The sequence below is a fragment of the Monodelphis domestica genome, chromosome 8, assembly GCF_027887165.1.
Source record: "Monodelphis domestica isolate mMonDom1 chromosome 8, mMonDom1.pri, whole genome shotgun sequence".
In the NCBI taxonomy this organism is placed as follows: domain Eukaryota; kingdom Metazoa; phylum Chordata; class Mammalia; order Didelphimorphia; family Didelphidae; genus Monodelphis; species Monodelphis domestica.
The window spans coordinates 178,658,074-178,685,664 of NC_077234.1; the positions used below are offsets into that span (position 1 = coordinate 178,658,074).

A 27,591-nucleotide genomic window follows, 5' to 3' on the forward strand; every position below is an offset into this window, starting at 1 on the left:
ATACATTAATGCTTAGGGGTCATTAAAACATAATGTGTTAACTTGCCCAGAGAAATCTCCATTTTAATAGGGATCAATTCTTAAATAATGTGCTTTAGAAATGCAGCTTTAACATTGGAATTGCAAGCAGTATGGACAGCTTAAATGAAGATGGCATTTAGGAGTGAGGTATGTCCCCTCACTATCATATAAAAGAAGTTTGGTTACTCTTAAGAATGCACATCTTGAGTTAGATATTGTTTTAAAGGTATATTATTGAAAGAATACACATTCCACTTAAATTTTTTTTTTCTCTCTTGATCCCTTTAGTTAGTGGTTGCAGGAATCTTGTACTGATTGGCTGAGGTGCAAGTATCATAATTTCCTCTGCTCACAAGGGGTAAAGGGGAGTCTCAAGCAGAGTGATTTCATTGGCTCGCGATCGAATAAACCGCCTTTCTATCTGATTGGACTGTGAAGCCGCCTGTTGGATTCCTACCACCAATCCACATCCCTTCACCTACAGGGCCTTTGCCTCATTGGTTCCTACCATTCTGAAATGTCAGATTCTGATTGGTCCTAGAGGCTGCGCACCTCTGTGTGGAAGCCAGACAGCCCTGTTGATTGGATTGGCGGACCAGCCGTGGTCCTTGAGGCTGTTGCCTGAGAGGTGCCAAAGACATCGCAGATTAACACTGATGCACGTGATTTTTAGTTCAGTGGATTCCATCGACTCCCCTGGCCCACACAGCAGAGGAAGGTTCTCTGCCTGTAAGCCCAAGAACAGTTTCCTCTTGAAAAATAGTAATTCTCACAATTAAATGAGGCTCAGTCAAGTTTCACCTTTCCCATTTTGCAAAAGCCACTAATCCCTCTGATTCTTGTGAAGTCGATGATATTGGGTCTTTGCCGCTTAAGGCCCAGTCTTCTTTTTACAGAATCATAGAATATCAGAGATAGAGCGGGGAGGAGGGTCTCAGAACAGGTGGGGTTTATCTTTTGGTGAGTAGAAAGGTCCCTGAAGAGGAAAGGAAAAAATCTTACAGGAGTTGGACAATGATGGCCTCCCTCCTACGTAGGGAGCCCAGTCATTCATTTGGGCCCATTTTCTATACTGGTTCTTCCTTTAAAAAAAAAATTAACCCTTACTTTCCATCTTAAAATCAATATCAATTCTATGACAGAAGGTAAGGGCTAAACAATGGGGGTTAAGTGACTGGCAGGGTCCCACAGCTAGGAAATCTCTGAGGTTTCATTTGAACCCAGGACCTCCCTTCTCTAAGACTGGCTCGCTATCCACAGAGCCACTTGGCTGCCCCCAGTTCTTTCTTTTAATCAAGCTGAAACCAGCCATTCTGTTCAGCCTATTCAGTGGTCCAGAACAAAGCTAACTCTTCCAAAGGAAGTCATTCAGAGACTGAAAGTACTTGAGGGGACCCCTGTCTCTTCTCTGTTCTTGGATATTCATCCTCCTTTCTCTAAAATGACCTTCAAGGAACCCAAACCATAGGCCTTTCCCCATTCTTGTCAACCTCCAGTCATCAAGATCAAGTTGTGGAAAAGCAACAACCCAGAGGTGGCTACAACCCTCCAGATGTGACTTGACTAGAGCAGGGGGCAATGGATGGGTCAAACCCCTCCTGTGCTCGGAACATGCTGCCTCCATCACATAAACTACTTCAAATGGCACTTGGGAACCATTCATGAGAAATCTCCAGAAGGTCCACCTGAAGGTGTCACTACACAATGAGTTGCCCCCTTACCCTAACATCTAGTAGCCTTTTTCTTACTACCTCAAAGGGCCAGCCAGCCAGCCCACAAGTTAATGATTTGGGTTTGAAACCAACAGGGATCTCAGAGCTTATCTAGTCCCACCCACCCACTTCCATATACTGGAGTATGTTCTCCTCAAGGTGCATGGAGTACATAGTATGAGAGCCAGCAGGGCGTGCATTTGCTCATTCTGTTTGGTTGATTATCTCAAACTTGTACTTTTCCCTCTAAAACATTCTATTGATCCTCATGACGTAGAGTAGGATGTTAGCAAAGAAATGGATGACATCCTGGCGCAAAACATCATCAAGAAGGCAAACCTCTTGTAGTAATAAGTGGTGTATTGTAGTAACACTCAGGCACCTGGGAATACATGCTTTTCTTGCTGAACTACATTTTCTTCAGCAACTTGATAGCCAGGTAATAATCTTCCAAAAGAGACTATAGACTAACAGTTAATCAACAGCTAAGCAACCATACTCTCTAGTCACACTCTCAGGACCACCTCCTCTTGTGTAGACCCTAGTTACCTGCTGATGCTGAATTTGTCTACTAGGAAATGAAACACCTTGAGAATGCTATGGATATTCCAGATCTTGGTGTTGGAACAAAGAAAGTCAATCCCCTTTTCTAATTTTTTGTCTGTCTTGCATGAGTCCTGACTATATGATTCAAAATGGCAGATGAATTCATCAATGATATCTGATATCCCACATCCAATGGTTGGGCAGCTCAAAGGGAGCCAAACCCTCAGCACTGAGAATGTAGTTGTAGAATACTTAGGATAGGATTCAAACCTTTCTTCCAAGAAAGGCCCACCTCTGACTTTGGCATAAATATATCTCTAATAAAGCTCCTCATACAGAATCAGGAAGATGTCATGGTTGCCAACTTTTAGATGATGGTCTCCGATTCTGGCCAGGGGATAATCTTGATGCGCTTTTTAGTCAGTTGTTTCAGCTGGTTCTCATAGCTGTTCTGGATCTCATAGATCTTTTGGTTGATGACATCCTTGGATACCTGACTTCCTGGAGCTCATAAAGTTTCTGCTTGATAAGGTTGGAGATGATTTTATGGAAATACTGGATAAACTTCTTGATCACTTCTGCAATCACATGGTAGACCTGCTGCTCATATTGGTATTGATGGACCAGGTCCTGCTTTGGGGCTCCTGTGCTCATGTCATAATTGCCAGGGTAGGTATAGGGATTGTGTGCAGCCTCAGTAAGAGATAGACTTTTTTGAATGCAGGAAATAAAATGGATTGAAGAAGAGCTAGTCTAGTTTGGTTGAAACATTAAAGGAAAAAGGACTAGAAAGTAAGTCAGAACCAGATGTTAGAAGGCTTTAAATGACAGGCTAAATAACTTATAATGTTGAGTCACTGAATATTTTTGCTTCAGAAGGAAGTATAGCTCCATTTTGTACAATAGGAAGATTAGTTAGATGATTGTGTGAAGGATAAACTGAAATGTTAAGCCATAGAGGTAGAGAGACATGATGCCAATTTAGGCTGGAAGTAAGCAATATTTGGTAGTATAATAAGAGAATAAAAATTGAAGCAGAAGATATTATACACATAGAACAGACATGACTGATTGGATGAAGCTGGGAAGTATTAGAAGAGAAGGAAGAATCAAAGGGAAAATGACTTTGCCATCAATAGTCAAAGGAAAGCAAGGAAGAGGGGTGGGTTTAGGTGGAACCAACGGTTAGTTTGATTTTGATCCTGTTGAATTTTATGGCCTGGAAGAAAATCTAAATTCTCCCAGGAAGCTGGAATGTGAGACTAGAGAAGAGAAGAACAAAGGAGTTTGGAAATGTAGATTTGAAGATCTTATGAATAAAAAAGATAATAGAACATATAAAATGACAGTAATTGAGATAATAGCTTTGTCCCAATAAACTACCTCATAAAGTTGAAAAGGAAGTGCTTTTTTGTGTTTTATTAAGAAACATATAAATGTGAGCTGTTACTCTTACCCTTTAGGGACCTTTCCTAAGGAAAAAAAATTGTAGATCAGAATTGAATTTGGTCAGTACATTATACTGATATCTTTTGTTACCCTATTCTATCAGTATCTACTCAGTATTAAATGGCTACACAGACAGAAGGATATGTCAAGCCAATAGACCCTAAGCATCATTGCAAAATCCACGTAAAATGGTAATTGTGGTTTCCTTTCATCCAAGTCTAATTGTGACTTTCCATTTCTCAGTGGTAGGATAGTGATGCTATTGAACTACATTCATACAATGTCTTCATTTCTGAATAGTAATTTGCTTGAAGACCTTATGCAAGGATTTTTAATTGCCCAGGTTATTATTTTTTTTTTGCTCAAAATGTCCATTGATTATTTTTCAGGGATTAGAATTTGTGGGAAGAAGAGCTTTCATTTTTAAAATTGGAATTTATTCATCTGATTCATATGACCTAACTGCTTCAAGCACTATAATTTATTTCATTATAATAAATTTTAAACAAAATAATATGGACTTTTAAAAAACTAGATCATTTTCAATATTGCCAAAGTTTTAAAAAATGGTAGTTTTTAAGGATTACAAAGCAATTTGCTTGCATTGTGTCATTCAGTCTTTGTAACAACACTGTGAGTTGGACTTTGTAGTTGTTATTATTCCCATTTTTATAAAAGAGGAAGCTTAAGTAGCTAGTTTATGATCATCCAGCTAAGTGCCAAACTGAAACTCATACCTTTTCTGACTCTATGTCCAACTTTCTTTTCACTAAACCTCACTTCCCCCTAAGTGTGCATGGATTTATCTTATAGATTCATCCTACTGAAATATTTCCTGAATATTCCCAAGTTTGTTGTAAAACTAGATCAGAAAAATAAATAGCAATTCTTTTAAAGCTACCAGGTGTTTAGCAACTTCTTATGAATGCTTATTGGCCTCTTGTAGAAATAGGATGAGCATTCTTTTGAACAGTTTAATAAAAAATTCAGGCCTATGTTTATTTAACCTGAAATATCCATGTTTTCTCTAATTTTCTCTGTATTTTTTTAAAAAGTTTTGAGATGTCTTTTGTTTTTAACTTCTGAAACATTTTTAAATACCTCATTAACCATTCACATTTAATTTTTCTTTGAAACAAAGAAAAACAGTAAAATAATGCTCTTCACTCTGAAACTTTCTGCCACTGTATATACAACTTATTTCTCTGTCAAATATTGTTGTCTATTTTTGTTTTTTCATTTCCTCAGATCTGAATTTTCTTTTAGTGATCTTTTCATTTAAATGGTGTTGCTATTGTGGTGTTCCTTTGGTTATACTTATTTTAATCGGTATTGCTGTATTTGTCTTACGATGTTGCTTCTGAATTCCTCATATTGTTTTGTCTTAATGCACAATAATATTCCATTATACTCATATACCATAATTGTTTTTATCCATTATCTAATTAATGGGCTCTCACTTTCCTTCTAGATCTTTACTTCTACAAAGACTGCTACTATGAATATTTTCCTATATATTAGATTTTTATGTCTTTGCCATCTATGTATAAGTTCAGTAGTGAGTGCTGCCTCAAGCCTAGGAAAAATTTCGTCTTTTTCTGTGTAGTTCCAAATTGATACCCAAAATGTTAGGATGTTCTCCCAACTGTGCATTTATGTGCCCAGCTCGCCACATCTCTGCTAGCACTGATTGTTTCCATTTTTAGCATCCCTGCTGATTTTCAGGATGTGAAGTAAAAACTCCAGGGGTTTTCTAATTTGCATTTCTCCAACTATTACTTACTTGAAACATGTTTTCAGAAGGTCATTTGTAGTTTACTGTTCTATTTGTTAAAAGCAGTTTGTATCCTTTGAGCACTTATCTACTAGATGATGATATTTTAGGAAGCTCTACATTACAGACATTCCCTCTGACACATACTCCTTCTAGGACCCTGGGCAAATGACTTAAACCATTCAGTGTTGCAGGCTTCTCTCTACAGTTATAAGGTGTGTGCAAGGTGATGATCTTCACTGATAGCATTACTGGGAGTTTTCTATAACAAAGAAATCTAAGTCCTGGTTTCTGCTCTAAGAAACAAATGTAGATCAGATAACCACCATCAGAATTTTACCTATAGGTTCTAAACAGTGCTAAAGAGAGATTTTGTTTTAATTCTTTTATTTGAAGTAGTCCAAAAAAGAATTTGATTAGTTTCCTGTGGAAACACACATGCACACACATAAATTAAAGTATACAACATTTGAAGTCCTAAAAACCTGAATTTTACATACGTGAATATTATTCAATGAAAGTTAAAAATATTTCTCATCCTTGACATTTTAGGGTCATAAATCAGGAGAGTTCAGTCCCAAATCAGGAAATTGTATCAAATCAGTTATTCTAGAAATTAAGAATAATTGCAATGAACCTTAGCAAGTGTTTAATCAATGTTTATTTACTTGAGCATCTATGTGAAGCAAATAATTTTTGTGTACTAAAGGACTTTTATGTTTAGGATATATTGTGTCATTTAAGTATACTGAAAGTTGCAATATGATTATTAACTTAGTTACTTTCCATTTTGTTCTCCCATTTTATCTTGGTATTGATAGATAGTGTAGCATAGTAGATGAAATGGCAATAGGGTCAGGAAAACCTGGGCTTGACTCTTGCATCTACCATATACCTTTTGTGTGACTATTGACAAGTTCCTTAACCTCTTAGAGACCTACACAACCGTTTAAAATTATATATATAAAACAGTCATTGTCAATTCAAAATGAAGGAAGGATTGTCCATACTGAGGAATCTCACAATCTATGAAATCAGAAGTCCAGATGATAATTGTGTTCCTATTCTTAAAAGCAACAAAATGATATTTTTATAAAAATAATCTCTAATCAGAATTTAATGTCATGCTGATTTTATTTTAGTTGCAAAAATTATATTTTTCCATGTAGAATTAAAAATCAATATAGTATCTGATATTGAAACCAATGCTAGCATAATAAACTTCACATATGCTCATTACTTTATGCTTTTTGTGACATCTGTGATATGAGAGAAGAATTTATGCTAAGAATTATTCATGTAACATGTAATAGCATCCTGTTAAAATATAATTGATGAGATTATTTGGAAACAGGTGTATATTGTCATTTTATGAGATATAATGTCATATGCTTTGAAAACATAATGGACATAATTAATTTCACAAATCAGTAATAAGAGTCCTTAATTACATATGCACAACTATGTGATGTAATTATATTAATTACACAATTATATTAATTATGCTGCAATGACAGTTAAAACTATTTGCTCTGCTGCACCATCCTGGTTAATTTATTTCATTTGCTTTGATTTTTAAAATTTAAAATAAATTATTTTTAACATGGAGAAAGTACACTATGTAGAAGGAAAATATTGCCAATAATATCCTGCTGGAAAGGTCCTCAGAGAATATTTAGTTCAAGTTGTATAATTTTTTAATGAGAAAAATGAAGGCCAGTGTAGTAAAATAACTCTTTCAAAGCCATTCAACAATCATATTCTCCCTTGTTTTTGTTATGTGTGCAATGATGAATAAATATCCAATAGCCTGGCTTTGTTCTGCCAATGTAATCATCCATTGGTTTTAACAAGGTACTTACTAATCACTCAGAGGCATTATGATAATGGTAAGAATGTATTTGTTATTGATGTCTCAGTAGCTTAACTCTTTAAAAAAACATAGGACTTTCTTTTTAGATCTGGAAATTATCTTACTGACTCTTTCTCCAGACCCTAATTTTTAACCAATATAATTGGAAAAATTAATTAAGGTAGAGAAAAATTTCTCAAGATCACCTAGTAGGAAAGATGAAATAAAATAGAAATAAAAATAGAGCTGGGATTTAAATCAAGTCTTCTAACTCCAAATCCAGAAATCTTTCCCCTAAATTTTACTGCCTCTATTATGTCAGTGAATTCCCAGATAGGCTACTTTTGCTTCCTTTTGTTCTCTGACCATCAATTTTAAACTAGCAATTATATGGCAAATATATGGTATTGATCACATCCAAAATAAAAAATGAATATAATGCCTGGGATCCTACCATTTAAATGCCTCAAAATACATAATTTGCTAGTAATGAGTCATTAATATGCAAAAATAAAAAATGGATATGTATTCATTTATATATCTTTAACATGAACATACCATATGTCTCTATAATTGTATGTGCATGAACATGTGCAAATTATTTCCTTTTGAAATTATTTGGAACATTTAAGTAAAAGAACTATATTGACCTCCTATTACCAAAAGAGATTTATGAGAGTATGGAAACACTATTTGTGCAATAGTTTTTCTCAGTATGTGATGATAATGGCATTTACATTTCAGCTTTAATAGAGAATTATGAAAAATACTGACTTATTAAAAGGCATAGTTAAATTAATTAACCATCCGATAAATATTTATTAAGTACTTATATGCCAGCCACTAGAGATACAAAGAAAGATAAAAGCCACTCAGGAAATAACAAACAGAAAGAACTCAAGTTGAGGGAGATCCAGAAAAGCTTCCTGTAGAAGGTGATAGGTTAGGTTGTACTTGAAGGAATCTAGTGTTGCAGAAAGGTGGAGATGAGGAGGGAGAGCATTCCAAGAATGGGGGCAATCAGTGAAACTGACTATAGTCATAGAAAACAAGAGCATGTTGAAGAATTTGACCCTCGCATGTCCAAATTTGAAATAATCCTAACCCTCAAATGCCACACACACACACACACACACACACACACACACACACACACACACACACAAATTTAAAAATCCATTTTAAAGCCAGATATTGATACCTTTAAAATTATCTCCCATTCTGGATATCAGTGATATGCTACTTTTAGCTTCAGGCTATTGCGGATGTAAGCAGGACTAAATCTTGGCCTTTGGTTCTAAGATTTTATGTGCTATTGTTGCTATAGTTGCCATTGCTATTATTATTATTATTATTATTCCACTATACCACACTATTGGGAATAATAAACAGTTTCTTTATTTGGGGAGCACATAACCTAAGAAGAGTTCTAAGCCATGAGAAGTTCTAAACCACAAAATCTAAGGGTAGATATAAGATGCAGATACTAATCTTTAAAATACTAACTAGACTGAGTACTTAGGAGACATCCAAATTTCTGTGAGGCATCCAAAGAAGAAGAGCACATTTAAGGCTAGGGCAAAGCCAAGCCAGGCTTCTGAATATCAGTTATATCTAGTCGATCTAGAATTCAGATAACCCATAATGTATTTTCTAATATATTGCTTTCACTCCAAAGAATTAAAGGAATGATCATGTTTGAACACTCTGGAAATGCCCTTAAATCATTTTAGAATTTCCATTGCAGTTTTTTTGATATAGGCAAACTTTGCTTTTTGATACAATTTCCCAAGGAGTTTTGGGGCCTCCTGCATGAAAAAGACTACCTAGCTAGGAATTAGCAATTCAGCTCATGAATCCAAATAAAGTTGTTCAAGTTAAAATGCAAAAGGAGAGTGTTGTCGAAATGTGAAGGAATGTAAAATGAGACTGAAATGATGAAGCTTTGAACCGGATTCATTGTGAACTCTCCAACTTATAGATGTTTTCTTTTGGCGAATATTTTAAAACTTCCGCAAAGTCAAGTTATTCTTTAAAGAAAATAATCTTCGCAGTCATGTTTAATCATTAGTAATTATACCACTTTCTTTCATTACAGGTAACTTATGAAGCTGTTGGAGCAATTGAAAAAAATAAAGACTCCCTTTCACAAAGTCTCCTATTTGTAATGAAAAGTAAGGCTTTTAAAAATACTGTTAAAAATGCCATCATTTCTTATTTCCCTAACCCTGAACACAGTTTTCTAAAATATGCCACCAACCAAAGAATAATTGAAACATAGTTTGCATTTTAATGCCCTGAATAATAATGGCCTGGCTCTTCCAGCACTATACATTGGGTACAATTTAATTTGAAGTCCTGTAGAAACCATAATTTAACTAAGCTTTTAGCGGATAGAAATGTAAAACACCTTTATATAACATTAGTGGTATGAATATAAAGAAGCTTTTCTGTGAAGACTAATGAAGATGAATCAGGCTTCCCAAGTTATTTAGGCTGCAGCAGGCTGAATTTCATTACTTAAGATGACTCTGGAGTGTAGACTGGAATGGTGTTTTAGTCTTACATAGTTTTTAGTTACTCAGGAGCCAGCCTCACTGAGGGGAAGGGGGCTATCATTTCATAGGCTTGCACACATGCATCACTCACTCTATCGCGAGTGTAGCTCTCTCTCATTAACGGGCATTCTACAGGGATTCGTGTTTTTTCTAATAACTTTTTCAATTAGCTAAATGGAATTAAAAACACCATTTTCTTCTTGTATATAAGTGAGAGGGGGCTGTTTTTCTTTATGGGAAGATATTTTGGTCAGCCCTCACAGTTCAGTTAATAATCGTTTTAGTACATAGGACACTTACACGGTGTTGTGGAAGGAGGAAAAGGGAGACCCAATTTGCTTTCAGATTCAACACTAGAGAAATAATATGTTGGCCCTTATAAATGGGCTGTGATATTTTCTGTGGCAGATAATATAGTCATTGCTGCATTTTAAAAACTGGGACTATTGACAAAAATATGAACCTATTGTTATAAAAAGTACTATGAAAGAAATGAAAGAATTGATCCCAGAATACATTCTTATTGATTATCACTTTAGAGATCTTCAAGTTCTCATTTGTTTGAACTTTCTTTTATAATATTCTTTTCTTTTGGCAATAATTTTTTATGAAGAACTAATCTGTAAAATGTAGATTGAAGGCATTGTTTTTCAGAGAATTGGAATGATTTTTTTCTTGATCATTGTGTTCTTATGACTATAGAAAGTAATTTCAGTAGAGAAGTATAATCTCCAGTGAAAATGAAATTCCACTTATCTTAATAGCGTCCAATATTTCGAGCCATTCTTTTCTATGAACTTACAATGAAGTTTTACGAAGGAACAAGAAAACATTCTTTTTACTGTAAATTAGCTCTTGATCCTTTGGAAAAAAATGGAAAGAAGGGAAAAACATTCTTAGCTTTTTAGGCTTTGTCATATAAGCAAATATTGAACAAATATGATTTTAACAAGGTAAAGAGGTCTTTGCTTCTCTAAAAAACTTGTTAATGACCCCTTTTGAATAGTTTAGACACCATAGGCCATCATTGTATCCAACCTGGAATCCCTCTACCTTTCCTGCCTTATCTCAAAGGACTTCCCTGGTACCTAATAAGTGTTTAATATGTACCAATTGGTTGATGACTGGCTCCACAGATTCTCTACTGCACCTAGAGTACACTAGTAGCTATTCCAGGGCTTCTCACTTATTTGTTGATGTGTCCACCTCCTCCAATGCCTAATAGATCCTATTTGTCCTTTCTGCTGTTGAAATGCTCGATCTCCTGAGTCATGGTCTGAACCTACCCTTCCTTGCCCTTTACACTTTTATCTGACATCTCAAGATTTGGCCATACTTTAGAATAAAACTCAAATATGTTCCCATTCTGTAGTCTCCCATATTCCTTCCTCTCTAAGTCCTCTCATAACTCAGGGTTCAGTCTCTTCACTTATCCTGTTTTGTTTCATATAATTTGGAATATATGCCATGTATCCTTACTAGATTATGCATCCATGAAGGAAAAGGACAGAGTAGTTCCCAGTTAGTCCTATGAAAGTAGAGTGAAAAAAGCCCAGTCCAAGTTTGTTATAAGGCATCCTTAGAATGCTAATATTTAAGTAGCTGAGGTAAATGGAAACAGATTATTGGAGGAAAGACTTTGAACCAGGGTGTCAGTATCAGATCCGGAAGCTAAAGTGCAGAAGACATCAGGGCGCTGGTTCTCTCTCTGACTCAACATGAATCCCCAAAGTTTCAGCCTGTTTATTGTAACTACTTGTATTCCATCCCCCCGACTGGTTCTAATGTGCTAGCATGGCTAGGAACCAGGGTCATCGTGCTTCTTCCCGATTCAGTGGCCCTTCCTGTTGGGCCATGGGTACAGACACACTTTTATAAAACGTGAGTTCTGATGAGTTGAATTATATTGAATAATTCAATATGAGTGGGCGTAATTAGGTAAAATGCCACTTGAGTCAGCTGCCAGATAATTCCATTGGATAAAGCAGGATGTTAATAAGGCCAAGATTACAAGTTCCTTCTCCATATTGATGGTCTAATTAACTTTTCTGTGTTTTGTAGCCATAGGCAGCCCCCTTAATCATGGGCAGCTTTCTTTCCAATGTTTGCATTTAGTCGCAAGGGATACAATGAGACTATGTGGGCTGATAAACACAGTCATTTCTACTTCTGCATACTCTTTTTATAGATGATAATTTAGATTTAACTTTATATATGAAGATCTATATTTATATCATACAAGTAGATTAGCTTCACGTGTAAAGGATAATATTTTATAATAAACATATGTTATGTCAAAATCAATAAACATAAGTGTGGGAGACCCTTTATTAAGATGTGAACAAGGACAAAATGTATAGATAATCACAGAGATATAATTCTTTCCAAATAACAGTTCACAGACAAGATAGACAACACTAATATACTGGTAAAGAATTGCTTTATAAATTGACATATTGGTGAATATAATAGAGAAATGATTTTAACTCTGATAGAAAACATGGCAGCCAGAATTTTGGTTAAATAATCTACACAAAAGGGTGATCAAGTCACTTAACATTTAACTTTATTAGTCTGTAAGCCTTTAGATAACAGGGACTACTTTTACTTTTCTTTGGGTTGGTAGCACTTAGCAAACAGTGTGGTACTGTCTTCTTCAACACTAAGAAAAGATGCCTTATTTTCTGACCCATAATACTTTTTTTGTTTGGAGGATAAATTCCTGAGGCAACATGATGATAGAATTTTTTACCTGTGTGTATTCACTGGCCCTTTCCTGACCTACACCAACTAGAAAAAATACTAATATTTAGAGTCAGATCTAGGTTCAAAGCCATTTTTGCCATTGTAATCCATTTGGACCATTATTTACTCCTCCATAAATGGAGTTGGACTGGTGAGTAAGGGCTAGACAATGGGAGTCAAGTGACTTGCCCAGCATCAAACAGCTAGGAAGTGTCTGAGGCCAAATTTGAACTCAGGACCTCCCATCTCTGGGCCTGGCTCTCAATTCACTGAACCACCTAGCTGCCCCCAGAATTGATAATGTTTTATAGAGGAAAGGAGGAATCAGTCAATTGCGTGATTTGGAACTTTTTTTTGAATGGCCATAGATTTATTGCTGAAGGAACCTTAAAGACCATCTTGTTCAATTCTATCATTTTGTACATTATGAAATTTAGGCTTAAAGAGGTAAAATAGTATATCTAAGACTACATAGGAAATAAGTGTTAGAATAATGATTCAAAACCAAATCTTCCCCATTCAGAATCCAATGATTCCCAATTCAGGAATTTTTTGCCCCTTTTTAATATTTGTGTAAGCTTATTTTTTTTTTAATTTGAGGACTGATTCATATACTTTTCACCTCTTGTTTACATTTTCCTGCCCAGGGACTAGGTCAACAAGGTTTAATTGCTATATATGGAATTGATCCTTTTATTTAATTACAATATCGATTAAAAGATAACATTGTTATTTTGGTTTGTTTCAATCACATTCATTTGTGTTAGCTCTGTGCTGTCTTTCTCTAAAAGTAGAAAGTAGAGGAACTTTAAAGTTATAGCTGCAGTGATTTGCACCCATGAAGTGTCACTAAATCCCTACCCTAAAATAAGAGATTAAATTGTTCTCCTGTTGAAAACATGCACATAAATAACATACTCAAGCTTGTAAATAAAATAAACAACCATTCATTCACATTCTAAGTCCTCCTAGAAGCAGGGAAGTAGCAATGTGATCACAGAGCTAGAAAGATTTATGTGCCTTAACTCTTTTTGTAAGAAAAAAAAGAGGGGGGGGGCACTAGGCATTTTCTGAAAGGATATTTTTTTTTGCCACTACTACAGAAAAGAGTCAATTCTCTTTACCTATAACTAACTCTGGAAATCATTAGAGATAATATCATTTTTTTCTTGAATGACAAAAAGATAGACTCAACAAAAAAGAATAGGATTGAGATTTAACTAGAAAGAATCATTGTGGGCAGATACTATATTAGGTGACCTGGTGACCAAATTCAAAGATGTCACCTAAGACTAGAAGAAACAAGTAGAGATTCTTTAGTCTAACTAAAGTTCCTAGCCCAGAATTCAAGAATCCAAGCAGGGATCAGGAACCTATGTCAAAGAGTCTAGGTTATAAAAGAATAGGACTTCGTCAAGGGGGCCCAAATTGCAAGACAATATCAGCCTCCTGAATGGTTTTTGATAATTAGATGAAGGCTCCATGAGATGGTAGGAGCTTCCTATAGACTTTCTGTAAAAGTCTCAGAGCATGAGCAGGGTTGGGCGCTTTGGACAAGGATCATCAGCTTATGTGTCTGTATTAGGGAAATGAAAAATCATAGACTAAGGCAACAGTTGACATGGAAAATTCAAGGTGAAGCTGCCTCAAAGATTCTTTCCATGACCTAGGCATATACATTGGCAAACAAATTTAAGAGTTATATGAAATATTTGTATCTCTACTTACCCTATACACTTATTTATCTTCCAGCAAGTGAAAACATAGTGATCAATCAATTGTTCCAGTCCAAACTGACGCAAACAGGGTCCCTTGTATCTCCCTATCCTTCCTTCAAAGTTCGATGGTCCAGATCTATCATGTTGAGTAAAAAAACTCCAGCTGCCTCAGTTACCAGTGAAACAAAGAAATACCTAGAACTCAGCAAGGTAAGAATCCTCTGTGACCTTTTTCCCTATCAGATGCTTCATTCATTTGCCTTAGTTGCCTTAGTTCTTCTCTCAGCCCTCTCTTCCTCCATGTGATGCAAATGGAGGGAGACAATGACTATCTAGAGTCATTGAAAAAAATTGGAGAAAAAAGTTATGAAATTTACTTTCTTCCCAGGACAATACAGTATAGTGGAAATTCAATAGCAAATACAATATTAATAATTTTATTGGTTGTCTGTGCAACATCCTATTTATGTTTCATCTCTATGGCTGTCTTTTTGATGAATGGGAAGTAACTTCAGGGACAGTTGGCTTAGAGGGATAAACACAGCTTCCTCATTCTGTTGACATTAATCACTTCAGAGGTTTTTGGTCTCCAAACAATAAATTGTAGTTTCTTGTTCAGACATGGTGTATTTTTCATGGACTAGAGCTTTATATTTTAAGTTTATTTTTAAGGTATTTAACTTTTCCTCCTACTTAAATTTGACTTTATATTTGTTCTGTACAAGAATATATCTCCATATAATCTGTCTGAATCTTCTGCCTATTTGGCAGAACAACATGGAACTATAAGCAGAATTAAGAATTGACTGGTATTGTTGAAGCAATCTAGGATAGTTTTTGAATTCAGTGTCTTAATGTGTCTTCATTCCCCTTTCTTGCCTCTGCCCAAACTGTAAAAATTTAGGGAACTATTTATTGAGAAGATATCCAGCACAACCAATTATAGAAATAATGTCAAATGCCTAGTTGGAATGCATTTGTTATACTTATTGAAACAAAACCTTAGTTGAATTTTAGAATTGTGTCAGAAACATTTTATAGTTTTGGTCATGGATGGAAAATAATTTTTCAGCACATAGTAGCTTAAGAATGAAAATTCCTTCAAAGTACATATTTTAATGCTGACAAACAATTTTTAGTAAATTCCATCCTTGGGAAGTGACAGTTTCTATAAAAAATGTATTACTTTGTTTATATTTATATGCCTTTTAGTCTCTCTTGAATCTTTTATCAACATAGCAATGGAAAATTCAGCAAACTATGTATTTGATTATACTTTTTAAAAATTACTTATTATAAGGACAAAATGTGGTGGCATAGTTTCCATTATTCTTCTCCCAAATCCAAATGCAATCCAGTTTCTTAACCCATACTTCTCAAGTTAAATCAATGCCAGTAGCTGCTTTGGCCCAGTAAGAAGAAACCAAAGGGTCTAATTTGAAGAGATAATATTCACTTAATAGGAGCATTCCCTTTCTCTCACACTTTTACATGAACTTACTCTATCTCCATTCTTATATTTCTTTCCTAGGGAACATTTTAATCCTGTGTCTCAGCTTTTGTGACACAGTGCAAAAGTGGTATCTTGCATAGTCTTGTAATTGGGCACCACACCTACAGTTCTGTTTGTATACAGATTGTTTTCAAACCTGACCACCTTACCACATTTGTCTGAAAATTATCATTCATTAGGACAATTTGACTTGTTTTATTCATCTCAGTGAAGTTGATCTGCTCTTCTTATAATAGAAATAGTTCAAAATTAATTAATGCAAAGAGTTGTTTTGAATTTCTACTTTCACCCTAACTAGAGCAATTTAGCTAATTATCCTTTTACTTTTATAGATTGAGCTTTTTAGATCTCCAGATTATAGACCAAATATTTTAGACCTGTTTAACTTACTGAATTAAAATGTTAAATTAGACAACCAACATACTATTGGGTGAAATATAATCAATTGTCCCTATGTCCTTTTTTCTTCAAAATCTTTTTTCCCTAAAATGCTTTCTAAGTTTTATTCCTCCCAAACCCCTTCAATTTCAACATATGGGAATTTTTTTTTCAATTACTATAACATTACGTTATTTGTTATATGCCATTGCACCAAATTGTTATCATTCTTCAGAAGGCAAGTACTTATGTATTTTATTAGTAAAAAAAAATATACAGCTATAAAGACATCAAATAGTACATCTACTTTGTCACTAACTAGAGCTAAATTTAAAGATATAATCAGATATAATCTAATGATATTAAGATGCTTCTTCACAAAACAAAGTTCTCTTTTGTCCTCTGGAAGGCTACCTATAATGAAAACTATGTGTTACTATTCTAGCCAAATTATCAGAATGATTTTGTATAGAGTATACATATAGAGCTGCAACATTATTTGAGTCACTTCAGGTCCAAATGTATATTTGTGCTCTTGTCAAAATAAATCAGTTGATCTGACTTAGAAAACACTCTGTTTCTTGAAAAGTCACTGCTCCAAAAAAGAAAATTTCTTTGGGTATTCACTGGGTCATTCCCCCCACCGACATATATTAAAATTTCCCAAAATGCACTGGTTCTGATTTCAGAATTTATGCTATAAATCTGTATGTAGCTACAACAGATTTTTATGTGTTACCTTTTCCAAATTCAGTTAAAATTTTTCTCACTTGTTCTTTCTTTCCCCCTGGCAGATGTTTAAAAAGAAAGGAACTTCTACATTTCTGCAGAGACTAGAAAGAGGAGGTCCAGTCACAGTGGCATCACAACTCAGGGCAAGTGTTTTTGTTGTTGTTGTTGTTGTTTAGTTGACTAGATGCTGTAAAAATAACACATACAAATATACTAAAAACGGGCACTTTGATTAGCACATCAATGGTTTTCCTCCCATTTGACTCATAAAATTAACTTAAATATTTATATTAACCTTTAAAGCAAAAATAGTGCCCTGTAACTATCAGATAATTTGAAGCTGCAAAATTTCACTATAAACTGCATTCTTGTCAATCATTGTGTTCCTCTGAGAATCAATTGGATTTTACTTCTCTCCATAGAAATCCCTCATGGATATCATTGGGAAACTTCAGAAGGGCACACCACATTTTATTCATTGTATCAAGCCCAATAACTCTAAGCTGCCAGATACTTTCGATAATTTTTATGTGTCTGCCCAGCTACAATATATTGGGGTCTTAGAGATGGTGAAGATCATTCGTTATGGATACCCAGTCCGCCTCTCCTTCAATGATTTCTTGTCAAGGTAAAGTCTTTTGAGCTGGATAAAAGCTTCTTTTACCTATGCACAGAGCATGCTGCGATATTATACAAGGGCTATCAAAGTGTTGTGATATTGTTTATGATGAGTTCTCAAATCAGCTTTAAAGAAAAACTTTTTTCACTGAGCATAGATTTTAAAGCGAGAAAACCACAGCCAAAGAGCAATAGGTTGTTGAAGCTCTTCCTCACCCTTCAAAACCCCTAAAACTTGTAGGAAGTAGGCAAAAATGAAATTCATTCAATAAGTATTTAATAAAATTTATGCTATGTTAGGCATTGAAGGGAATGTAATTAACACATACATAGTTTCTGACTAAAAGATGTTTTCTATCTAGTAGCACAAATAGTTCTAGATAAACACACACAAAGACCATAGTTCAAAGCAGAGTAAGAGAAGTTAGAGAATAGAAAACAAGTGGTTGAGTAGTTCAAAGGACAGTCACACTAGTGTGGAATCAGGGAAATATCCACGAAGGAAGAGACATTCAAAATGTTCTTTGATGTATACATAGGATTTAGGTAGACAAAGGTAAGGAAGGATGTTATTAAGAAACTTGCACATGTATGCATCAGCCCTGGTGAATCATCCCACCCGAGGCAAGCATCAACCCCTGGCTGCTCCCCTTCTCTGAGGGCAAGAGTTTAGTTATTCTCCAGTCTGGGTCAGGACTCTTGGCTCACATTCTGCTCAACTGAGATGATGTATAAAGGGATGAATAAGAACAAAGATAAAGACACTGAAAAATGGATGCCAGGCTGGAGAGTCAGCCTAGTGTAGGGGGAAAGAGTTTGTAAGATCTGTTGATATGAAAGTGTATAGAATGAAGTAGAAGGGGAAGTGGATTGTATGTAGTATGATTAGCTAGGAGGCCATCGTGCTAATATAAAGTGTGGCAGTAAGAAGGACCAAGAAAGGAAAAAGTAAAGTTGGGGAATAGAGGAGGAACATCAATGATAAATGTGCGTGTATTTTGGACTGTGTCAACCAAGGTGTTCCAGCACACACTGCCCATGCATTGTGTATACCTATAGATAGATGCAACTGAAGGTTTGTCAGCAGGAGAATGTCATGATCAATGTGACAGAAAATTTATACAGTCATTGATAAGAATGCTGATTTGGAAAAGAGAGAGAATGAAAGGGGGGAAGATGAGGTGGGAGGCTCTTTTTAAAAAAATATAAAACTGTATCTTGCTTATTTCTGTTTATTAGTTCTTTTTCTGGAGGTGGATATGCACAAATCATTCAATATTCATCTTGTTCCATATAATGTTCTATTCATTCTGCTCACTTCACTTTTCATAGTTTCATATAGGTCTTCCTATGTTTTTTTTTTAATTAACCTGCTCAAATAGTTTTTGTGTAAACAAAACTAATGCAACAAAATTTAGAAGGAAAGCAACAAACTGGGGAGAAAATAATAAAAAAACTTCTGTGACAATGTCTAATTTCCCAAATATATGAAGAACTAAGTAAAATGTATAAGAAATCAAACCATTCCCCAACTGACAAATGGCCAAAGGATATGAATAGGCAGTTTTCAGATGAAGAAATCAAAACTAACAATAGCCACATGAAAAAGTGTTCTAAATCCTTCCTGATTAGAGAAATGCAAATAAAAACACCTCTAAGGATACCAGCTCACTCCTAGATCGGCCAATATGACAGAAAAGGAAAATAATAAATGTTGGAGGAGATGTGGCAAAATTGGCGGAGTTATGAATTGATCCAATCATTCTAGAAGGCAATTTGGAATTATGCCCCAAGGGTTTTAAAAGAATGAATAAATTTTGATCCAGCAATACTACTACTAGGTTTGTACCCCAAAGAGATAGTAATAAAAATGTCTATTCAAAAATATTCATAGCTGTGCTCTTTGTGGTGGCAAAAAATTGGAAAATGAGTGGATGTCCCTCGATTGGGGAATGTCTAAAAAAATTGTGGCATATGATGGTGATGGAATACTATTGTGCAATGAGGAATGAAAAACTGCTTGATTTCTATACAAACTGCAAAGATCTCCATGAAATTATGTGGAGCAAAATGAGTAGAACCAGGAGAACATTTTACACAGAAACTGAAACATTGTGGGACAATCATACGTACTTAACTTTGCTACTAATAGCAATGCAAGGATCCAGGACAATCCTAAAGGACTTATGAGAAGGAATGTTATCCACATCGAGAGAAAGCACTGTGGGAGTAGAAACAGAAGGAAAACATTTGATTAATCACACAATGGGTATTGGATGTGGGGTTTTGGTTTTTAAAAGATTACTCTTACAAAAATGAATAATATGGTAAATTGGTATTGAATGATACTATATGTATAACCCAATGGAATTGCTTGTTGGTTCTGGGAGGGGAAAAGGAAAAAAGAGGGGGGGAACATGAATCATGTAAGCTTGGAAAAATACTTAAAAAATTAACTTGCTCATTTTTTCTTATGGAAAAGTCATATTCGATCACAATCATATGCTACAACTTGTTTAGTCATCCCATAATTGATAACTGTCTCCTCAGTTTCCAGTTCTTTGCCACCACAAAGAGGGAGGCTCTTAAAATACACAGGTCCAAAGTTATAGAGAACCTGCAATGATTGGTTGCAATGCAAAAAGACAGGGATGAGGTGAATGTAAGCAATACTGCAAATGTATGAATGGTGACTGATTAGCAACTTACATTTAAGAGACAGAAGAATCAAAAAGTTGATTCAGTACTTCAAATGGGTGACAAAGAAAAATGTTGCTTCCTTTATTAGAAACAAAGAAGTCAGGATGGGACTTGTTGGTCTCAAGAGTCATATGTGAGAGCGGAGTTTAGTTTTGAGGATTTGAAACTTGCATAGGGAGAATGAATTGAAATTATAGAATAGATAGTAACTTTCTTCACTATTGAAGAAAATACCAAATTTATAAATTATCACCTTGCTTGAACCTTTTATAAATAATGTTTTAAATTAATTTAGAAGGTAAAAGGTCATCACATTAATTTGTTCTTTTTCTCACTAAGGTTATTAATGAGATGGTATTAGATAAGAGTTCTATAAGACTATGTTATGCAATTATTGTGAATAATAGAATACTACACTTCAGTATTTTGGTCAACACTTCAAGATATTCATGTAGGACAAGCATTCACTTTAGAAGTATTTATTGAACAATGAGTTGGTGTCCAGTATATTTGATTGAGGGTTAATCACACACTAAGAAACTGGATGAATTCCAAAGTGCACTTTTTAACCTGGGCAAAATCTATAGCAATATTTCAAAAATCCTATACATTTTGTGAGGCATTTTAACTACTTTGACCAATGACCACGAGCTTCCAAATTTTGTGCCATCTTATAAATCATGCCCAAAGGGAATTTAGACATTCTTGTGATGCTGTATTATATCTTTTGATAGTCGAAGAAATATATACTCTTTACATACTCTGGCCTCATTTCAACCAGTCTTATCACCATCATTGATTTAGATAGAAGGGACAGAGTTATGCTATGCAGGACTAAGGGCCATTGTGCATGTTCTTTTGTCTTATGAGTTGCCAAAGCCCCCTTCCCTCCACCTTTACCAAAATCATCACTAAGTACTCCGCATTTCAGATATGTATTCCTCCATTTTTAGCTAGGCTGAGACTTGGTAATAGTGGCAGTTATTCTCTTGACTCAGACTCAAACCCTTTTTACACTTGGAAAATCTGGCTGAGCTTGCATAGTGCTAGCATAGCCTTTGAAAACACAAGATTGTCTCTGTCTCATGGAAAGGCCCCACATAAAATCAATTTAAATTGATTGCCTAAGTCGTATACACATATGATAGAGAATTGGAACACTTTAAGATACCAATGCAGACAAATTGTAATCCTGTTTAATGTACCATGGCTTGCAATGTAGCAATTTTTAAAATGTAGATCATTCTTCTTGCTAAATAGAATAAAATGTGAAACAACTGGAAAAAAATTACAGCTATTTCTATCTTCTTATAAAATTTCATGCAGCAAAGATATCAAAGATTTTCCTGTTATTTGGAACTTCTGGTTAAGATTTAATTCCTTAAATAGCCTTTCCATATAAATGATACGTTTATCCTATGAGATCTATATTTATCCTAAATCTTAGGTTTCTTTAAAAGATTTGGATATTTTCTTCTGAGGAGCACTCTACTTATTTGTTGAAGTTAATTAACTTATTTCTAGGTATTCAAGAAAGAAAAAATAGAAGAAAAAGCATCAAGTAGATAATAGCTACAAATAATACAGTGAGGAAGAGAAAGATCTAAGAAAGATAATGATAAGATAGGTGGCTGATTAAAATAAGAGCAATATCTATTAAAAATTCAGAAGAGTTAAAAGGAAAAACAAATTGCTAGCTATTGCTGAAAACTGATAGAACAACCATAGCTATTGTTGCTTCTTTGCAGTCACATTAAGTATGACAATAATTTGCCAGGCATATATGTACTTTGTAATCTATGTTTATGTGTAAATGCCATGTATATATTTTACCTACTCTAGTGAATGGAGAGTTAGCCTTGTATTCAGTAAGACATGGGTTTGAATCTCAGCTCTGAGCTATACTGGCTGGGTGACCCTAGTCAAATCACATCGCAGTACCCCGAGATAACTCTTGAAGTTGTGGAGCAATTGCTGATTTGCACTGTTAAGAGGGAGTTTCCTCCTTGTGAGTTCCTTGTTCCACTAAAAGGAGGAAATGCCTTCCACCAGTTTCCTCATATACATAGCCAGTATGTATACATCTTGGAAAGAGCTCATACAAATTATTTTTATTTGCACATTCACATATCTGTATATATGTGTGTGTATACAAACGTGTAAATATATAGTGTAAAAAAGCGCAAATCTTCAGTCAGCCAAGGAGAAATCCACCCAGGAAATTCTAGACAACATTCTTTATTGATCCAGTCCAAGGCTTAAATGAATCAAAGGCACAATGAAATTGTATTGAGTTGAAAATGCAAATACGAAAATAATTTTTAAATTGCACTTTCTTTCCTCAAGGATCTCACATTCTATTTGGGAGGGAGGCAAGACATATATAAGGAAGTGATGTCCAGAAAGAAGTATTTAGTTTTAGAAAGTTAGAGGGGATGATGCGTGGAGCAAAGGATGGACATGCCCTTTCCAATAGCAATGGCAGTATTGATTTTATTATGGTTCCCAAACTGGAAAATGAGAGAGGATGGGGTTGGGCAAGAGGGTAACCATATGATAGATATGCGGCGGCAATAGAGCTGATAGAAGATGGCAGGGGAGTTTCAGTCTATCTAACTGTATTAATATCTACTCAAATCTCCCCATCTTCTCCACTAAAATAGGATGAGCAAAACTCTATAAAAACTTGACTAAAACTTATGAATCCTCTCATTTACTAGTTTAACTATCATTTCTACAAAGAAAATACATTTGGTCTGGCATACCCTGTTCTTGAGGAAGGCATTATGGCTTATTACTGACATTTTTTCCTTTGTGGCTATCCGCCAATGCTGTCTTTGATGACCTTCATTGTTCACCAATCAATTATTTAATGGTGACTCTAGAGCAGAAGGTGAAAGGAAGTGAGAAATGGAAGTTTGCCATGGGGCTAAGAATGGCCATTCCATAAGGGCTGGTCACCCTTTAGAGTCCTCTAATAGCAAACATGGCGACACTACGAGGTTTCACTTCCTCTGACTCCCGAAGGGCCAACATCTAGTATAGTTTTGAGACTATTTGTTTTTAATTAATTACTACTGGTGCCTAAGAAAGAATAATGTGATGATTAGTTCCCTGAATCCTGAGCTGTACTCACACTCTGCCTTAATCCTAATATTTCTATGGATACGTCACATTTAGGAAATACTTTGCATGTGGCTTAGTCACTCAGCTTCTAATTTCAATTTCAAAAGAATAATGGCTCTTAAAGTTACTTGCTGTATGACCTGGGTTTCTGATTTACTTATTGGTAAAATGGGGATAATAAGACTTCTAATTTCTCTTCATAGGATTGTTTTGGAAAGCACTTTGTAAGTCCTAAAATGATATAGATTACTATTCATTGTTAAATAACAAGTTATTATTAAAATAAATTTGTTTCTCAAAACATGCAAATATGTTTAATAGCTTAAGTACTCATGTGTTCTTTGCTACTTTGGATTAACAATATCACTGAGTCAGGGAAATTTAATAAACAAGTCTTAACTGATTTAGTTTACCAAGAACTTAAATAAAACATTGAAAAAATACTTATCAAATTTACTCTTGACACAATGCTGGGAAGAATAGCCAATATGTTACATGACAGAATCAAAATTGATTAAAATCTTGAGTGGCAGGAATAATGGGCCCAAATCAACAAGGTGCAATATCGCAGAGATAAAAATTAAATCCTTCATTTAATATTTTAATAGATCAATTGAAGGGCACAAAATTAACAAATTCTACTTTGGTAGCAGTTCAGATGAAAATGTAGTCATATTTGACAAGTTTGATATAAATTATAATAATAACACAGGTGCTTTAAAAATAATAATGCAGTCTGCTCTGCATTAAAAAATGTATAATTTTGAACTCTAATGAAGGTATTGAGTCCACCACATTAAGCACTTAACCTGAGAAATATGAATTATTGTGTTTATTTTGAGTACCTCATTTTAAAATGGATATTTACAAACAGTAGAACATGTAGGGAAGAAAAATGCAAATGTTGAAGAGTTTGAAAAAAATGTGTGAGATTACTAGTGGCACTTAAGTTGGAGAAGAGAAGGCATCAAATGAATTTGTTCACTCATTTACTTATACATATTTTAGGGACCTAGACATGTTGACCACTATGCTGGGTTCTAGGGAATTCAAAGTTCAAGTAAATGTGGCCTAAGTGGAAAATAAGATAAACATAATTTTAATGCACAGCATATTATAAGTGAATTAGAAAATTAAGTGATTTAAAAGAAGAAAAGAAGTTTAGTGGAGATCAAGAAAATCTTCATGGAGGAGGTGATGGTATTTCCTTTGGGATGGATAGGAATGAAAAATTGTGAAAAATTGTCAGCAAAAATGAAAAAAGGGTAGAAGCCATTTCCAGGATATCTGTTCATGTGAGTAGTCACAGAAGCAAGAAATTACAGAAGGCAGATGATTGTATTTTGTCTGGATCATAAAATGCAAGGAAGGGAGTAGACAGTTAGATAGATAACATATAGCTAGATTGTATAGAGAATTATACGTATTCAAAGTATTTTGAACTTTACTCAGAAGGCAGCAGAGAACCATTGCAGATCTTTGATCCAGACAAATGATTTTTAAAAATAATTTAAACATAATTATTTTAAAATTGTTATTGATGACTGTTTTAAAATCACCTTCACTTGCAAATATACTTGTTCTTGTACCATTTATTTCTTTCTACCAAAAAAAAAGGAAATGGAGGGGGAAAATTTCCACAGAACCAAACAACAATTCAATTAAATCTGATATTATATACAAAATCCCATACTTCTTGTCAATAAAGGGAATGAGGATTATTTTCTCTTCTCTTCTTTGTGATAAAGCTTGATCATTATAATTACATAAAAACAAGTTTCTTATGTTGGTGTTGTAGTTCCTTGCATTTAATTTGTTGTAGCCATTGGGTATATTGGGTTCTAGTTTCTGCTTACTTCTCTTTACATCAGTTCTTATAGGAAATGAAGTCAGCTCAATTTCATGATTTACTTTGTTGATATTCAGCAGCCCTGAAACAGAAACATAGAAGTCAGATAATAGATGTTGCCTGGGGACTAGGAGTCACAGTATGGAAATGGCTGAAGGTCAGGATGAAAAGCAAGTTTTTATAAACTACTGAAATGTTGAAGTGATGAACCAGGGAGCTTAGGACCAGTATAAAGCTAATGAAGACAAAGTGAGGAAGATGAACCGGGAGAATAGAGCTAGATCAAAGGATTGGTGGTCACAGAAAGAATTAAGAGGAGATTTAGAAAAGCAAATGTGTGAAAAAATAGGAAGTTTGATCAGAAAATTGGAATTTCCACATTTTAAGTACCATATTTGATGAAAAATTTCAAAATGTAGTAAAGTTTATTTTGTATCCCTAATGGCATTTCACTGAAATGAATGGAGAAAAGAGATTATGGAGAAAAGGAGGTTGAATGATCGTGAGATCAGTATTTTACAGGAACCTGCCCCATTAAGATGGAAGTTATTTTTCTCTTTACATAATTCAGTTTCTATTATAGTTGTCAGGACAGGTGAGCTGAAAGAAAGACGATGGGCAGTGTTTGTGAAAATCAGTAGATCAGAACAATGGGGGAAGAAAATAGTAAAATGGACTGCACAGATTTCCAGAGTGGAAAGGATGCTGCAGGGTGAAGAGTCTTCTGGGTGTAGCAGTTAGGAGGAGAATGTCTACTCTTCTCTAGCTTTGTGAATCTGAGAGTGACCTCTGATACAAAAGACTGTAAAGGATGAATTGTGTGTAGGAAAGACCAAGAAACCAAAAGATTATTGTTTAAAATATATTAACTGCAGGTGCTCCTTGCACAACTTACACAATCTTCCTTAGACATGTCAGACAGTTACCCCTACTCAGAAAATATGAATAGCTCCCTATTGCCTCTAGAATAAAGTGCCAACTCCTCCACTATTTATTTAAGGCTTTCCAGAATCTTGATCTGACCTTACAGTGGTATTACACATTACTCCTTCTCCAGCACTTTGTTTCAGACAAGCTGGACCACTCACTGTTACCTAAAATTCTCAACATGCCTACCTTGATGCATTTGTGTAGACTGTCTCCCATGACTGAATTTCACTCTTTCCTTGTGACTGACTTTCTGAATCCTTCTCTTCCTACAAGGCTCAACTCATGTGCCACTTACTCCACAAAATCATCCCGTTAATGTCTGCTGAAATTATTCTTTCCTTTTTTGCTTTTCTTAAATTCTGCCTTTTAACAATATCTTTGTGATCATTGAAAATGGCATTAAAGTGGCTGCTTTGTCACTGCATCCTAAGGACCATGGAACCTTTCTATCTGACTTCTCTGTGTATTTTCTCTCCCATTAAAATGTGAACTCCTTGAGAGCAGGAGCATTCTCTACTGTTCTATTTGAATCTTCAGCACTTAACACAATGCTTTATTCATAATAAGCACACTTTTTCAACTTCATCCCTTCATTCACTTGGGTAACTTCTTTGTGCTTTATTTTTCACCTCTAAATAAGGACAATAAGTTGTTATCTCATTAATTACCTCATTAGGTAAACTGTTTAAGGGTAGAGACTGGCTTTTGCCTCTTTTTTATATCCCTAGAGCTGAGTAGTATGGCACATAGTAGGCACTTACTGAATTCTTACTGATTGAGTAGTTGTAAGGCTCAAATGAGATGATCTATATACAGGTCTTTAGAAGCCTTACAATGTTTTATAAATGTTGGTTATCTTTATTACCCTTTCCCAGATGAGGAAAACTAAATATCAATTACTTATGTGACTTTCCTAAGGAAACACATCATAAATATCAGAGCCAAAAATCGAATCCAGTTATCTGTATATAAGTATCTGTAGTATAAGGCAGAATGTGACAAGTGCAAAGAAAATGACTCTCTCAAAGTAGATCAAAAGTCTTCATGCAGTTTTAATCTATCAAAACTTTGGGGGAAATTGAGAATCGTATCTGTTACTTACAATCAAGATTTCATTTGTTCCTGTCCCCTCTTTCCTCTTTCATTGCAACCATTCTCATCTAGGCTAGATGGCTGTAATAGACTCTTAGATGCTCTCTCTTCTTATCAGGCTAAGTGCTGTTCCCACTCCCACTTCACAATCTACCTTTTACATTAATGTTACCAAAATCTTTGAACAATCTGATCATTTATTGATCTATGTAAAAACCTTTATGGTTCCTTATTACCTAAAGAATTAAGGATGAACTCATTATGGTATTCAAGGCTAT

The 27,591-nt window shown here is 34.8% G+C and overlaps 1 protein-coding gene and 1 pseudogene across 1 annotated transcript in view; one reads left to right on the forward strand and one right to left on the reverse strand.

Annotated features, from left to right (window-relative positions):
- MYO16 (myosin XVI) overlaps positions 1 to 27,591 on the forward strand; it is a 727,392-nt gene that overhangs the window by 514,816 nt on the left and 184,985 nt on the right. The window contains exons 24-27 of the mRNA XM_001375684.5: positions 9,453 to 9,528; positions 14,410 to 14,585; positions 17,061 to 17,141; positions 17,421 to 17,626. Of these exons, the coding sequence (XP_001375721.4) occupies positions 9,453 to 9,528; positions 14,410 to 14,585; positions 17,061 to 17,141; positions 17,421 to 17,626 (539 nt within the window). The remainder of the gene's footprint in view (positions 1 to 9,452; positions 9,529 to 14,409; positions 14,586 to 17,060; positions 17,142 to 17,420; positions 17,627 to 27,591) is intronic.
- Positions 1,845 to 5,520, reverse strand: LOC103098195 (eukaryotic translation initiation factor 3 subunit L-like; annotated as a pseudogene).